The 13928-nt window shown below is 36.7% G+C and overlaps 1 protein-coding gene across 1 annotated transcript in view; it reads left to right on the forward strand.

Annotated features, from left to right (window-relative positions):
• The first annotated feature begins 1424 nt into the window (after window positions 1-1424).
• The window catches only part of LOC149250491 (ras-related protein RABH1e), a 30851-nt gene continuing 18347 nt past the window's right edge, over window positions 1425-13928 (forward strand). Inside the window, exons 1-4 of the mRNA XM_089459113.1 lie at window positions 1425-1595; window positions 11497-11567; window positions 11835-11923; window positions 13110-13221. Of these exons, the coding sequence (XP_089315239.1) occupies window positions 1479-1595; window positions 11497-11567; window positions 11835-11923; window positions 13110-13221 (389 nt within the window). The 5' untranslated portion in view covers window positions 1425-1478. The remainder of the gene's footprint in view (window positions 1596-11496; window positions 11568-11834; window positions 11924-13109; window positions 13222-13928) is intronic.

Genomic DNA, 13928 nt, shown 5'->3' on the forward strand with positions numbered 1-13928 from the left:
TACATAGTAGCTCATGCTTGCGCATTAGCTTAAATATAATTTAATTAAACTAAAAAATAATAAAGACAAATTTAATGACAAAAATAAAACAACTAATGAAATATTGTGTTGTTAAATGTCATCACAAAAAATTAAGAAATATGATTAATTAATATTGTTTCTATTAAAATATATTAACATTTTTATTTTTATTAATATATATAATTTTTATAATTAAATTTATTAAAATATGTTATTATAATTTATGTAAATGAAAATAATAGAAAATTAAGAAAAAAATCAAAAAATTAAATAAAAGTAAAAACATAAAATAAGTAACTAATAAAAATGGAAGTTACTAAACAACCCATAATAAGATTTCAACCAATCACTTTAAAGATAAATAAATTTAAATAAAAAATAAATTCCTAAAATTAAAGGTTAAACTATGGATAAGCCACATAAATTTTTGGTCAAAGATAAACTAATACATTAGTCAAAAATAACACTGAATGAGTAATACCATATCTTTTCAGAGAGAAAATCCACATATGACCGAAGCGTACAGATATTTTTTTACAATCAATATGGCCGAAGCCAGCAGAATTAATTACACTAAATGCGTAACCAAATATAATAAAACTGAATACTTAATACTCCACTGCGGTATAATAATATATTAACCCACTATAATTATATGTAATATAATAGTAAACATAATAATTAAAATTAAAAATTTGATTCTTCAAATGCTCGGTAAATCAAAATTTAAATTTAACCTGAAAAGACACTTTAAGATGAATCTAGAACCGTGTAAGTTAAATAAATATTCTTATGATGTCTTATAATTCTTAAAAAGAAATTTGATGTGTAAACTTCTATTAATGAAGCCATATAACCAGAGATATTAGTTAGGAAAAAGATATTAATATTGATTAATTTGATATCGTATTATTATGATTATTATAATCCGCAAAATTATTTTTACGCTGCAAATTTTAACGGCGTCTCGCTGCCCCGTCAAGAAGCAATCGCTAGTTTTAAACTCTTGGCACTTGCCAGTTATAATTTCTACCCTGTTCCTTGACGGAAACAAATCCTCAAGTTTTGACGCCAACTGACTCGATCTACCCGAAACATCTTCCACACCAAGGTCATCATTTTCTTTTGTTTTCTCGGCCCGCGATCTGTTAGTGGGCACATTCGTTTCCGATCTCCCGCCCCTCTTCCAGATCTGGGTCGTTGCAATTGTGCGAAAATACTATTTTCAGGTGCAGAATCTGCTCCCCCTCCCCCTGAAGACCATCGATCGCAGAAATTCCTAACTCTTCAAAACGCAGGTACTGCCATCGATTATTGATTAATTGGATTAATAATGGTGAATTAGGATTGATGTCAATGTTATTGCGGATCTAAGGGTGCTGATTTCTTTTAATTTCCATACTTATTTGCCGGCAGTTGGAGAAATCCCGGAATAGGGTTTGAGATTGGATATCAGAATGGCTACTGTGTCGCCACTTGCCAAATACAAATTGGTTTTCCTGGGAGATCAGTCTGTGGGGAAGACTAGCATTATCACTCGCTTCATGTACGACAAGTTCGACAATACTTACCAGGTGACCCTTTCAGAAATTTGAAAACAGAACGTATGGTAGAAGCCCTTCATTTGTATTTTTGATCTCTGAAATGCCTCGGCATGGGTTTATAGAATGCTGGCTTGTTATTTTTAGAATTATCGAGGTTTCATTAGTAACAATTTTATTGTTTTGTACATTATAGTTTTGATCCATGATCCACTCTGTGATGTCCGAATTATAGCTACGAAGAGTGGGTTCTAGCCTTCAGGTCAATGCTTCCGTGACATGATTTGATTAAAAGGACTTGTCGTGCTAGTAGAATCCACCCTTTAACACCTTAATCAGGGCCTGGTGCAGCTCTCCCTTTTGTTCTTAAGTTTTGTTTACTGGATTGTTCTTCTGATGTTTGTAACGTAGTTATAGTTGTAAGTAGCGCGGTTGTCTAGTAAACGCCACTATCAAATTTGAAATCTGACCAACATGGGGAAAACGCTTACCCTCAAGTTTTCACCAATTGGATCGCGTCCTGAATATGGATTTCACTGGTTCGTCGTTGTATTGCAAATCTTGTCTTCGTATTGCTTAATGACTCAGTTTCTGCCCTATCTGGCGATGGAGATTTTTGGTTGAAACTTCATCAGTATGATGCACTTTAACTATTCCTTGTTTCATTGTTGAAATTTCATGCAGGAATTATTTGCTAGGCTTTCTTTATGATTATGATTGTCTTTATGGTAGTCTAGATCGTAGTTACCAGCAACGATTTCAGATTCTGATTTGGTATGATTTGGAATGAAAAATTGTATTAGAAAAATTAAATTTGAAAAAAATATGGGATTATACAGTACAGTAATACACCCCCCAATTTTTTTTATAAAGGCAAGTGCATCTTTAAAATGATGATCCCGTAATGTATAATCCCTAACACAATCAATTGCAGTTTGTATTTATAAATGCCTAAGATGGTTCGTATTGCCAGTTTTGAAAAAGAAATGCAAATTTTTAGTTGTACTGACCTTTTTGATGTGGTAGGGTTTCCATATGAATTGAATCCGAATTTACGGGAAATTCAGTTGAATTCATTTTCAAATTTTCATATGGAAAGGCCTGATTCAGCCAAGTTCTGCTCTTATGGTCTGGGTATGTGCTGTCATATGCATGCTTGTCTGTTTTTGCCAAAGATGGCATTATGTCTTACTAGAGCACGGCAATGTTCATTATTTCAGGGAGAACTAATGCAAATTCCATGTGTAAACTCTAAAAGGCAGGCTACCTGTGTGTAATCCCAGCTATTTAATAACACATGTTATAAACTTTATATGTAATCTGATATTGTAACTGAAATCTGATATGAATTCAGATGTCAATTTGGGCTTTGACACCACTGTTATAAGCCGAAACTGTGGTGGAGACAACAACTGCATTAACAGTAACTGATATGGCATGCAAAAGCAGATCAGCACAGCCAATTTTCTATGGTCACCGAAATAAATTGGGTAAAAATGTTGTACAGCAGTATAATAAGCACTAAATGTACCAGAATAAACTTCAGGTCTGAACTGATTGAACAGCAGTTATAATCTTCAGCTAAACAGAACTATCTCTGAAACTCAAATAACCCTGAAGTAGCATGTGGGAAAGAAAATTTTGTTGAGAAGGTATGGATACCCACCCAGGCTGTCTCCAAGAGCAGTCTGGGTGCTGCAGTTGGCCAAATAGAGACTTCATAGACTTCTCATACAACATATTCTAAACTAAGGCCCAAGACCCTATTTGTGGCCATTATTATACTTGTAATCTGTATAATACTGAGTGATCCAAATAAAAATATAGGCTGTTATGATTCCTACTGGTCCACGTATTGCAAAGTGTAACCATGCCGTGAGAACTTGATTGGTGTAAGAAAGGCAACTTGAAGACACAACAAATGTAATAACTGCCAAAAATATAAGGACAGAATATCCTTCTCTAAAAAATTGCCATGGAATCTTTCATGGGTGACTTCATACTTTGGATGATGTGTACTTCTAATGGAAGATATCTTGCATAAGGATACATTTAAATCAAAACAATGAATAACAAATGGGAGGAGAGCAGAGGAGAGGAAGTTTCAAGTCTAGGAAACTATTCCAAGATGCCGAACATAGCCTGTCTAACTGTTTACCCAGATGGATCTTCAATCTTATATAGTATAGCCATGGTTCCCCCAGTATCATTGTGCAAATCTAGGAAACTATTCCAAGATGCCAAACATGGCTTGTCCAACTGTTTATTACCCAGATGGATCTTCAATCCTATATAGTATAGCCATGGTTCTCCCCAGTATCATTGTGCAAATTACCTAGGTCCTATACAACAATACTTTCAAAAAGGTCAGCACCAGGAGCCGTATGATTGCCAACATTGTCTCCATTGAAGTCAGCAATGATAGCTGGGTTGTGGATCATTTTAATGAATACCTTGCTCCACTTTCCCAACCAGATCAACATCTATGTCTGCAGCTTTTACATGTATTCCTTTTCCAAGCTAAGCAAAATGGGTTACAAATGAGGCTGCAAATATATAATCAACTGGAAGAAGAGGCAATCCAGTTACTTTCGTTGGATTTGGATTATCCACTCCTATTTGAATATGTAGTATATACATAGAACAAGGCACATAGCATTGCTAGTCCTATAATTGCAATGCGCTTACTACATGAATAGCTGAGAAGCCATCAGCATGAGCACCTGTAAAGCTTCTCTCTCTGACTGTCTAGCAGCAGTGCAGCAGTAGTAATTCGCATAAGCATTTGCATGCCTATAAACCCACATGCCAGCATATGCTGCAATACCTGAAGTTGACTATTCAAATCCAGATTATTTTTACTTGGTTCTATTTTGAAAGAGATATGTACCTAGAGTCACAAAAAGAAAACAAAATTGCTAATTTTGAATCTGTACCATACTGGGTTGTAAAGAAAGCTTCTTCCCCATCTTTAATGGTATCTGAAATATGACTCATTTCTGTTGGTCCTGCTTCTTTTCCAAGCACGCAGCATATGAGGTAAATGGAAAAGAGTAAGCTGATAGTGCATAAGCCAATATGAAACAATAATCGTTGTAGTATTCATTCCAATGTAAAAGAGAACACTGAATATAAGTAGTGAAAGTAGATAATAGATTCACTTGTTGATCCCAAAAAACACCCTAAAAAGCTGTACAATAATTTTTCTTATCCATGTTTTTGATTTGTCATCATAATCAGGTTCTTTTTGTAGTTGAAGTCCTAAAATTATGTGGGTTCTCCTTCAAAATAGTTGCAAAGTCCAAGCTTCTTTGTAGTGTACAACTTGGTTCAGAAGGCAAAGCTGGCAACTTCTAAAACGTTGCCGAGCATGCGGGCATGTCTAGGAAGTTGTGGAATTGTATTTGGAGGAAGAAGATTGATGGGACTCGGCAAAATATTTGCTATTTCTTGTGTCCTTCACTCTTTTTGAGGTTGCTTGATCTGTCTTCCTCCAAAAAGACCAAAACTTTGAAATAACCATGGCTCCAAGAGCGGTCTTGACCTCACTCAACCTTTTCAACATGATGAATGGCGAGGAAAATTGTGTATTTGCAATCTTCAACAATGATAGATTGGTGTACTCCTTGTAGATTGTGAGGACATTTATATTATTTTGTACAAAGTTGCAGATATGCCATGCATCCTCAATAATACTTCCAATTCAAAGCACATCAGAAGCAATAGATTTAAATGCTAAATTCAAGGAATGGACAATGCAAGGTGTCCAAAATACTTGTGGATATTTAGCTTCCACAATCATGCTAGCAACTTTGCAAACAGGTGCATTATCTGTAATGATTTGCACACAAGAATCAACAACTACATCTTCAATAACTTTATTGAACAACTCACCCATACATTGTGCAATTTTGTATTGTCCAAGTGCATCCACTGATTTGAAGAAAACTGGACCATTCAAGGAAGACACCATGAAGTTGATGAGTGGGTGGCGTGCTAGATCTGTCCATCCATTAGAAACAATACTAACCCCAGATGTTGGCCATGCTGATTTAATAGGCTCAAGCATTTTTTCCACCTCTTTCTTTGCCTTAGTCAACAATGTGGTTCTAAGCTTCTCTGACCCAGGAGGCACATACCCTAATGGAGCCCCTTGAGTTAGAGCTCGACACATCTCAATAAATAAAGGTGAGTGTGCAACATTAAAGGATATGAAGTTTTGATAGAAAAAGAATGCAATGGTGAGATCAAGCTCTTCCCGTTTCTCTTTCTGAAAAATCTTGTCCATTGGACCAAGTGCCATTGCCTTTTTTTGTTGTTGCTTGTTCCCCACCAAAACTCTCAAATGGAAATTTGTTGTTGCTTTTCCTCAAGAATGGAAGGGGATCATCATTCTTGTCTTTTTAGATGATGCAACCACTTTTGCCACACCAAAATTGGCCTCTTTTTCCATTTCTTTCCTCTTAGCTAAAGACACCTGTGTACGTGCTCCAATTTCACAACCTGATAAAGCCAACAAATGAGCTTTCACATGGTAATAAGTGCTCATGAAATGATTGTTGCAATAGTTGCATTTCCAAGCAACATTGCCTCTTTCTTTCAACTTGTTTCTTGGCCCTTGCTCTCTTGTGACATACTTCCACAAGTGATATTTGTTTTCTTGAGCCTGCTGTATTTTTAAATTAATTCTTCCCTCAACATTTGAAGCTGCTGTTGCAACCCAACTTCTAATAGAGGAAACACTTGCAGACCCTGATGAAATTGGAATAGGAGGGGCATCTTCAATGGGGACATTATTCCCCTTCCTTTGCCCCTTCCGTGCTGCCCTCGATTGAGCCATGAATGCTATTAAAAAATAAAGGACCAATGCACAAACTTGTAAAAAAAATGTACATGCAAACTGCTATAATAAAAATGCAAAAAAACAGGAAAAAAATGCACTTGTCGCTTGAATCGCCTCCAAAATGCTCCCAAACCCTTTGCTAGTCGCTCCCACACACCCACAACAAGAGAGACAGAGAATAGTGAGGGAGAAATGACCCAAAACCACCCTTTATGGGCCGTGCGGCATGCAATTCAAGGGGACATGTGTCTCGAAATCGAGACATGCTAGGCACGTTTGGAGGACACACTCGGACACGTGTGGGACACGCTCGGACACGTTTGGAGGACACGTGTACCACTGAATCGTGTCCGATTCGTCAAATTCGGGACACACACGGGGTTTTCAACGAATCCAGTTTCTTAGCTGTGCACTTAACCTGCTACTTGCTGCCGATGTAAAATACCATGTTTATATCTCTAAACATATATAAGTTCCTGTGATCCAAGTTGTATTGGAATCTTTCAAAGTACATATGCACTCAGAGTGGTAACACCTAGTTGCGTATGGGAACTTGTTCTTCAAAATTTTGCTTTACATGAAAAAGGCATAAGCCAAGATGTGAGAGGGAGCAAGAAAATGAAGTCTAATGTTTCTACTCTTGCTTACTAGAGGTTATTCTTCCTATTCTAATGCTCGCCCGAGTATGTTCATGCTCCACCACTTTTACATGGGAAAATGAACATGTTAGGTAAAATCATAAAGCCAATGCAACCATCAAATCATCTCATCCATGCCATGAGATTTCCCCTTATGTTTGGCCACACACCAAAACAAGGCCACATCAAACATCTTCATCTCTGAGTTACTGGAAAATGTACTCCTGAATATGGGAAATCAAAACAAGATTATGCCAAAGATTTTCATATAAAATTCTTAAATTTTTGTTGGCTGCACTAAGTTTCTTTATTTTGTGAATTTAGTTATCAACTATAAGGTAGAACTTTGGTCAATTTAGGTTTTTCTGTGTCTAATATGAACATACATTTGGTTTTGTCCACTCAAATTCTTGCTATACTGATTGCATGGATCATGAAGTGTATCATTTTTATTTCCAGTAATGGAAAAGCTAGGCTTTTTTCTGTGTCATGTACTAAATCCTTCATATTAAATGATTGCATGGATCATGAACATACATTTGGTTTTGTCCACTCAAATTCTTGCTATACTGATTGCATGGATCATGAAGTGTATCATTTTTATTTCCAGTAATGGAAAAGCTAGGCTTTTTTCTGTGTCATGTACTAAATCCTTCATATTAAATGATTAAAAGCTTACTCCTTAAGTAATTTGATCTGTCTTGGTGCTTGATAGATCTGGATTTAAGATTGATCTACGCTGGTTAACTTTTCTAGATGTTGTCATGTACATCCATAGTTATTTTTTTGTTGTTGTCACAGACATATGTACATCTGTAGTTATTTAATTTTTGTTGTTGTTGTTGTTATGTAATGTTTCTTGCTATACTGATGGCATGGATCATGAAGTGTATCTCTTTTATTTCCAGTAATAGAAAAGCTAGGCTTTTTTCTGTGTCATGTACTAAATCCTTCATATTAAATGATTAAAAGCTTACTTCTTAAGTAATTTGATCTGTCTTGGTGCTTGATAGATCTGGATTTAAGATTGATCTACGCTGGGTTAACTTTTCTAGATGTTGTCATGTACATCCATAGTTATTTTTTTGTTGTTGTCACAGACATATGTACATCTGTAGTTATTTAATTTTTGTTGTTGTTGTTATGTAATGTTACATGGCAACTCCCCCATACTGGGCTGTAGAGCACCTCACTACTCTCGGTGCATTCAACTATGATTAGAGTCCAATATTTTCTGTTCATTGTCAACTATTAAGAAAACAATTATTTTTTCTAATTTCATTAGTAACTTATGAGCATAAACAAGTCTTCATTACGTTTCTTATTACAAACTAAGTATACATTTTTCTTTTCTATTTCCATGAACAACTCATAATCAAAAGTAAATCTTTGTTGTTATTATTATTGTACTGTAGTAAATTAACAAATTTTTTAACTTCTAGTTCTAACTCAAAAACATAAATTAAATTTTTTTTTTGCCGGTGAAAAAACTTCTATTAGGTCATGCATTGATTACAACATGACAGTCCTGATTTCCTTGTTCTTTCGGCCTCACTCCTACTGAATTTGTTGGCTAGAAGAGAAGCACAAAAGCTGATCACAAATTGCCAAAACTTACAGAGGGTCCAGAAATAGAAAGACTAAAAGGCCCAAAATATCCCTAAGATCAAAACACAGCCAACTGACATTAAGGAGCAGGAGGGTGAGCTGGATCTGGATTGTCCATTTCATTACCCGCCAAATCTGGAGGCCGAAGTTTGTCATGCACTTGATATTCAACGTGAACCATTCTCCCTTCCAGGTGCTCCATTCACTCTGACATTCTCCTCTGGCTCTGTTGAATTGAAGCCATCCTGTCCTGCATGTTCCAATGATTGTGCTGTAGGTTGTTCATGAAACTTATTACCTCATTGCGGTCATCATGGCGAATCTGACCCAACTGCTTGAGGAGATGTGTGACATGCCTAAGCTGAGAATCCAGGATGTCGAAGGGAGGAGGAAGGTCGGCATGTCCAGGAGAAGGGGCCACCTCCTCCTCCAGCTCTGCTTCCACCCCACCTTCTCTCCCCAACTCCTTTGCATCTCCTCGGTGTTCGACCCTTTGTCCTTTGGGGCCTTCCCCTCTCCGAGCACTCCCACGCTGTTTGTGCATAATCACACTTGTGCTAAACGACCAAAATCGTCCACGAACGACCAGCCCTGTGTGCAGACCCTGCCACCACCCCAGGCCATGGCAGCCAGCAGAGGGATTCCAATAATTCCCAACCCAGACCTTGCTAAAGAACGGTAGTCGCCTGCTAACACTGCCACTTCTCCCCTCGAAAATACCAGCGCAGAATACAATCGACTTCCTTCACTCCTCAATTGCGACCCCGACCCTGAAGGCACGGCACTCGGCAAAACAGGAGGACGGTACCGGAAGCTCTGGGGGCAGCACCAGAGACCCAATACTTCTATGCCAAAGAGAGGATTTGCAGGGACCTAGCACTGGCCAGGGGTTCCCGCTCACAGCAACAGAACTAGAACAGGGAGATACCCAAAGTAATCCCACTACCCAAACATTTGCCAATAAACTCCAATTGCATCCGTGAAGGACCTTGAAGTCCTGGTGGCCAATTTCATCCCAGAGGCTGATTTAACGTGGTGCAGACACAACCATGAGACTTTACCCTTCAACTCCAAGAGGGTAATATAGTATGAATGTTGAAAACGCAGACTAGAAAACTTACTAAGGAATCCACAGCAAAGCCCCAATTCTGATGTCCTCCAACAACCCAAATCCAGAAGCGTCTCCTCCTCGCTGGACTCGACCAAAGATGGAGCAGGCTCTGAAATTCAGCTTCACCGGGATCCCACTCTTTGCGTACCCGATCACCACAAACACCACAATAACTGTGCCACTTGCATAGAAAATTCTAGTATAGCGATCCAGAACCGAAGGAGTATGCACAGGTTGACAACCTGTGCAAACCCTTTACTATTTCCACGCACCCCTTCTTGCATGCAAGCCCTCTGCCACACAATTAGGTGATTAACCGAGAGGGGCTATTCCCCGCCCTGAAAACCCATGTGCCCACGTTCTCCCACCCCCATCGGGGTAAAACATAAATTTAAATTTACTTTAAAGCTGACTTGTAATTTTTTACTCTATTGCCACCTTGTATTTTTATTTTCTCTTTTTAAATGTAAGTATTTTTTATTACTTTTTAATGTAACGTTATCTGATGCTAACATGACAATGTCTCCCCCATTCTGGGCTGTAGAGCACTGCACAGTGCAAAAGCTCAACCCCCTCAGTTTCTGTAACCTCATGAAACATTGTGGTCATAAATGTCTGGGCAGTTCGTGATAATATTATAAAATGTTACGATATGCCCTGAGCTACCTGCTGTGCTTCCTTTGACAAACAATTTGCTTTCTTGTTCAACTCTGTGTAGATGTGTGTGAAGGTGTAGTCTCAAAGTAATTAACCACCTCTTTTGGCTGGCCACCTATAGGTCTGAGAGAAATATTAGATAGCTGAGCTGTCACTTTCATCCAATTTATAACCAAACTACAGTTTCCATAGATCTTGTTGATTGCACGTTTTAGAAGAAATCTTAAAACCTTGAACTCAGCAGTACTGATATATATATATATATATATATATATATTGCAAATGAATGACAATTCAGTTGCCAAAAACCATCATGGTGACTGATTTTCCTTCCATCTATCACTGCTTTATATCTTAAATCTGACATATGTATACGTAGGGGACATGCTATTGACCCAAGTCTTGTGCAAATAGGATTTTTTTTCAAGAATATGCACATATTTTTTTTAAGAATATGGATTTTTGTAATCTATTCCCTTCGATTTATGTAACCCATCCATCCAAAAAAATTAAGGAACATGTGTTGAAACAGTCAAAGACATGGACCTCCTCTGCCATGAATATATATGCTTCAAAATAACTCGAACTGATAATATGTGACCTAAAGCTACATTCCAATTGTCTTAGCTTAAAGGCCACTGTCTTGAAAGATAGTCATATTTTTTGTCTCATGTAATTACTCAGCAGCGTGTTTTTCTAGTTGCTATGTTTACAGATTAAAATAAATGGAAATGTATTACTCAAGGTAGAAAATGACGTGGACAATTAGCTTAAATATGTATCTTCTCAGGGTAGACTTTGATTATTGAGAATACATCTTAACTGAGGAAACTTAACAAACGCTCATCCTTTAATGAAGCTTTATTTTGAATCAGCAAGAAGAAGTTTCAGATTCAAAGTTAAGATTAAGCTTGTAAGTTGTCAGTATAATGCATTGTCATAAGCTTTGGTGACACTCGAGAGAGAGAGAGAGAGAGAGAGAGAGAGAGAGAGAGAGAGAGAGAGACTGCTTTGTTTTCAGTTGTATATCAAGAGATACCATCTAGAAATGAATGTTGACCTGTATATTATTGGCAGGCTACTATTGGTATTGATTTTCTATCGAAGACGATGTACCTTGAGGATCGGACAGTTCGATTGCAGTTGTGGTGATCATCTATTCTTGTGTATAAGCATCTGAATGATCGATGATAATTCTTATATTTATAATATTTTCTTTTGTTATTGAAATAACTGTTTTTAATTGTTGTTGAGGTTGAATATCCTTATATGACTTGTTCTGCAGTTAAGTTCTTGATAGAATCTGGGATTTTAACTTTGCCTTAATTCCAAAGGAAGTATCAATTGCTCAAGTTTGTATTATTTAAGATGTTTTATAAAGTACAAAATTGTTATTCCTTTTTCTGTTTATGTAGGGATACTGCTGGTCAAGAACGGTTTCGAAGTCTGATTCCTAGTTATATTCGCGACTCATCTGTTGCCGTAATTGTTTTCGATGTTGCAAGTGAGTAATATTGACCTGAATGGCTTCAGTGTGGCTTGCAAATTTGCAATATATATGGGCATCCAAAATTTTATGCCAGTTCAACATTCTTATAAAAAAGATTCTATTAGATATTTTTAAAAATAGCCTCTTGTTGTTCGCAAAAAGAGCCTCTATGACTCTTTTTGAGTAGAAACACAACATATGCCAACTTTAGTGAACTTCCATTTCTTAAATTTTCTTTTTCCATACATTTGAAATGAATCGGGAGTTCTTGTCTATGGTTGATGACCATTAAGCTGCTATGTAATGTCAATTGAAATTTGAATTTGATGTGTTTTTGGAACCACCTTAATTCATCCCTCAACTGACTACATTCTTTTTTAAATCAGTTGAAGTTCTGGAAGTTCGTTCTAGATGTCTACAGTTTTGAATTGTTTTTCATGGATATCTGTAGATTATGTCTTTATACTCTTGGTTTTGGACATGTTTTGATCCAGCACTCAATTATAGTAGGTGTTTTTTTAGATTTTCATATTTTTCTCTACAGCTAATATATTTTAAAACCAGTGTCTTGTATCACCTATGAATATCACTTCCCAGAAGGTCGTCTATCCTAGTATCATTCCAGGACAAAAGAACTTATCTTTTAAGTTTCTATTTGTAGTCAGTATTCCAGGATAAACACAATTGTAGAGCTTCTTCTGGAAGCATGTTGTACCAGCTTTTAGAAAATATACAAGTGTTCTATCTCATTCACTATTTCATCTGATAATAAATCCAACAAGTGATATGCCTGAGACAAATTTGTACTTTGGCTAACTCATGGGAAGTTTTGACTACAAAGTTCCATGCCATAGTAGGACTACGTCTTGTCTTTTGAGATATTGACATGCATTACCTTGACTTGTAAATGGTCATTATCATCTGTCTTGACTCTATACTTGAAGAACATAGTCTACACTGAGCTCTGATACCTATTGCCCCATGCCAAAGGTTGGTACCACTTGCTAAGAGGTCATCTATCCTAGCAGCACTCTGATAAAAGCATCTTATTGTGGAGTTTCTTTTGAGAACAATGATAAAACTCAAGTTAATATAGGCGTTGTATTTAGTTGATAATTTTGCTCTTGAAATGATTCAACAAGAAATAGTATAGTTCAATTAACTTTTCCATATTGGTGACCGCTTTTCTGATTTTGTGCAGACAGACAATCCTTTTTAAACACTGCACGGTGGATTGAAGAAGTACGTACTGAACGTGGTAGTGATGTGATTATTGTCCTTGTTGGCAACAAAACAGACCTTGTAGACAAGAGGTAATGGTCCCTATATGTACTATAACTGTCAATAACACAATATATCACTGTTTTATCCATTTTCATACTTGTGATGTTTAGAAATCTAAGTTGTGCTTATCATATTTCAGTAGATATAAACAATAGTACTTTACTTTGATATTGATCAACTTTACTTGAACTTCACTCTGAACAAAAGATTCCCATGGTTATACATAAATGGTTGTGCTTTCTTATGGATCATGTCATTGAGTTTTGCTCTGGTTAGATCTGAATTTGGGTTCAAAGTAGTGACGATGGTGACTTTAAAATGGTGTTATTGATATGATATAGCCCATTCAAAATTCTTTCAGTAGACTTAAATGGTTTTCAAGATTTTAAGTTTGGTGGGATTGCAGCATTTTCATTGGATTCTATCACAAATGAGGGTATGTGATTGTCTTTTAATCAAGAGAATCAAGCCCTTTATGTCCTTTGATGTTGGTGGTGTAGATTGTTGAACTTCTTTATCATAACCTTAGCATAAATGTATCCTTCACAAAAACCAAAATCATTGATTAGGCATGTTAAGCTTTTTCAACCATATTTTAATGCTTGGATTATGCAATTTCATCAAAATTGGGTTGTGCTGACTGATGTCCCTAAAGGATTGTTGTAGAGGCAAAGGCTAGACAAGAGGCAAAATATAAGGATGATATCAATGATGAGGATCCCAACGTAAGCAATGG

The sequence above is a fragment of the Pinus tabuliformis genome, chromosome 7, assembly GCF_031772625.1.
Source record: "Pinus tabuliformis cultivar Carrire ecotype Pingquan chromosome 7, CPIR1, whole genome shotgun sequence".
Lineage (NCBI taxonomy): Eukaryota > Viridiplantae > Streptophyta > Pinopsida > Pinales > Pinaceae > Pinus > Pinus tabuliformis.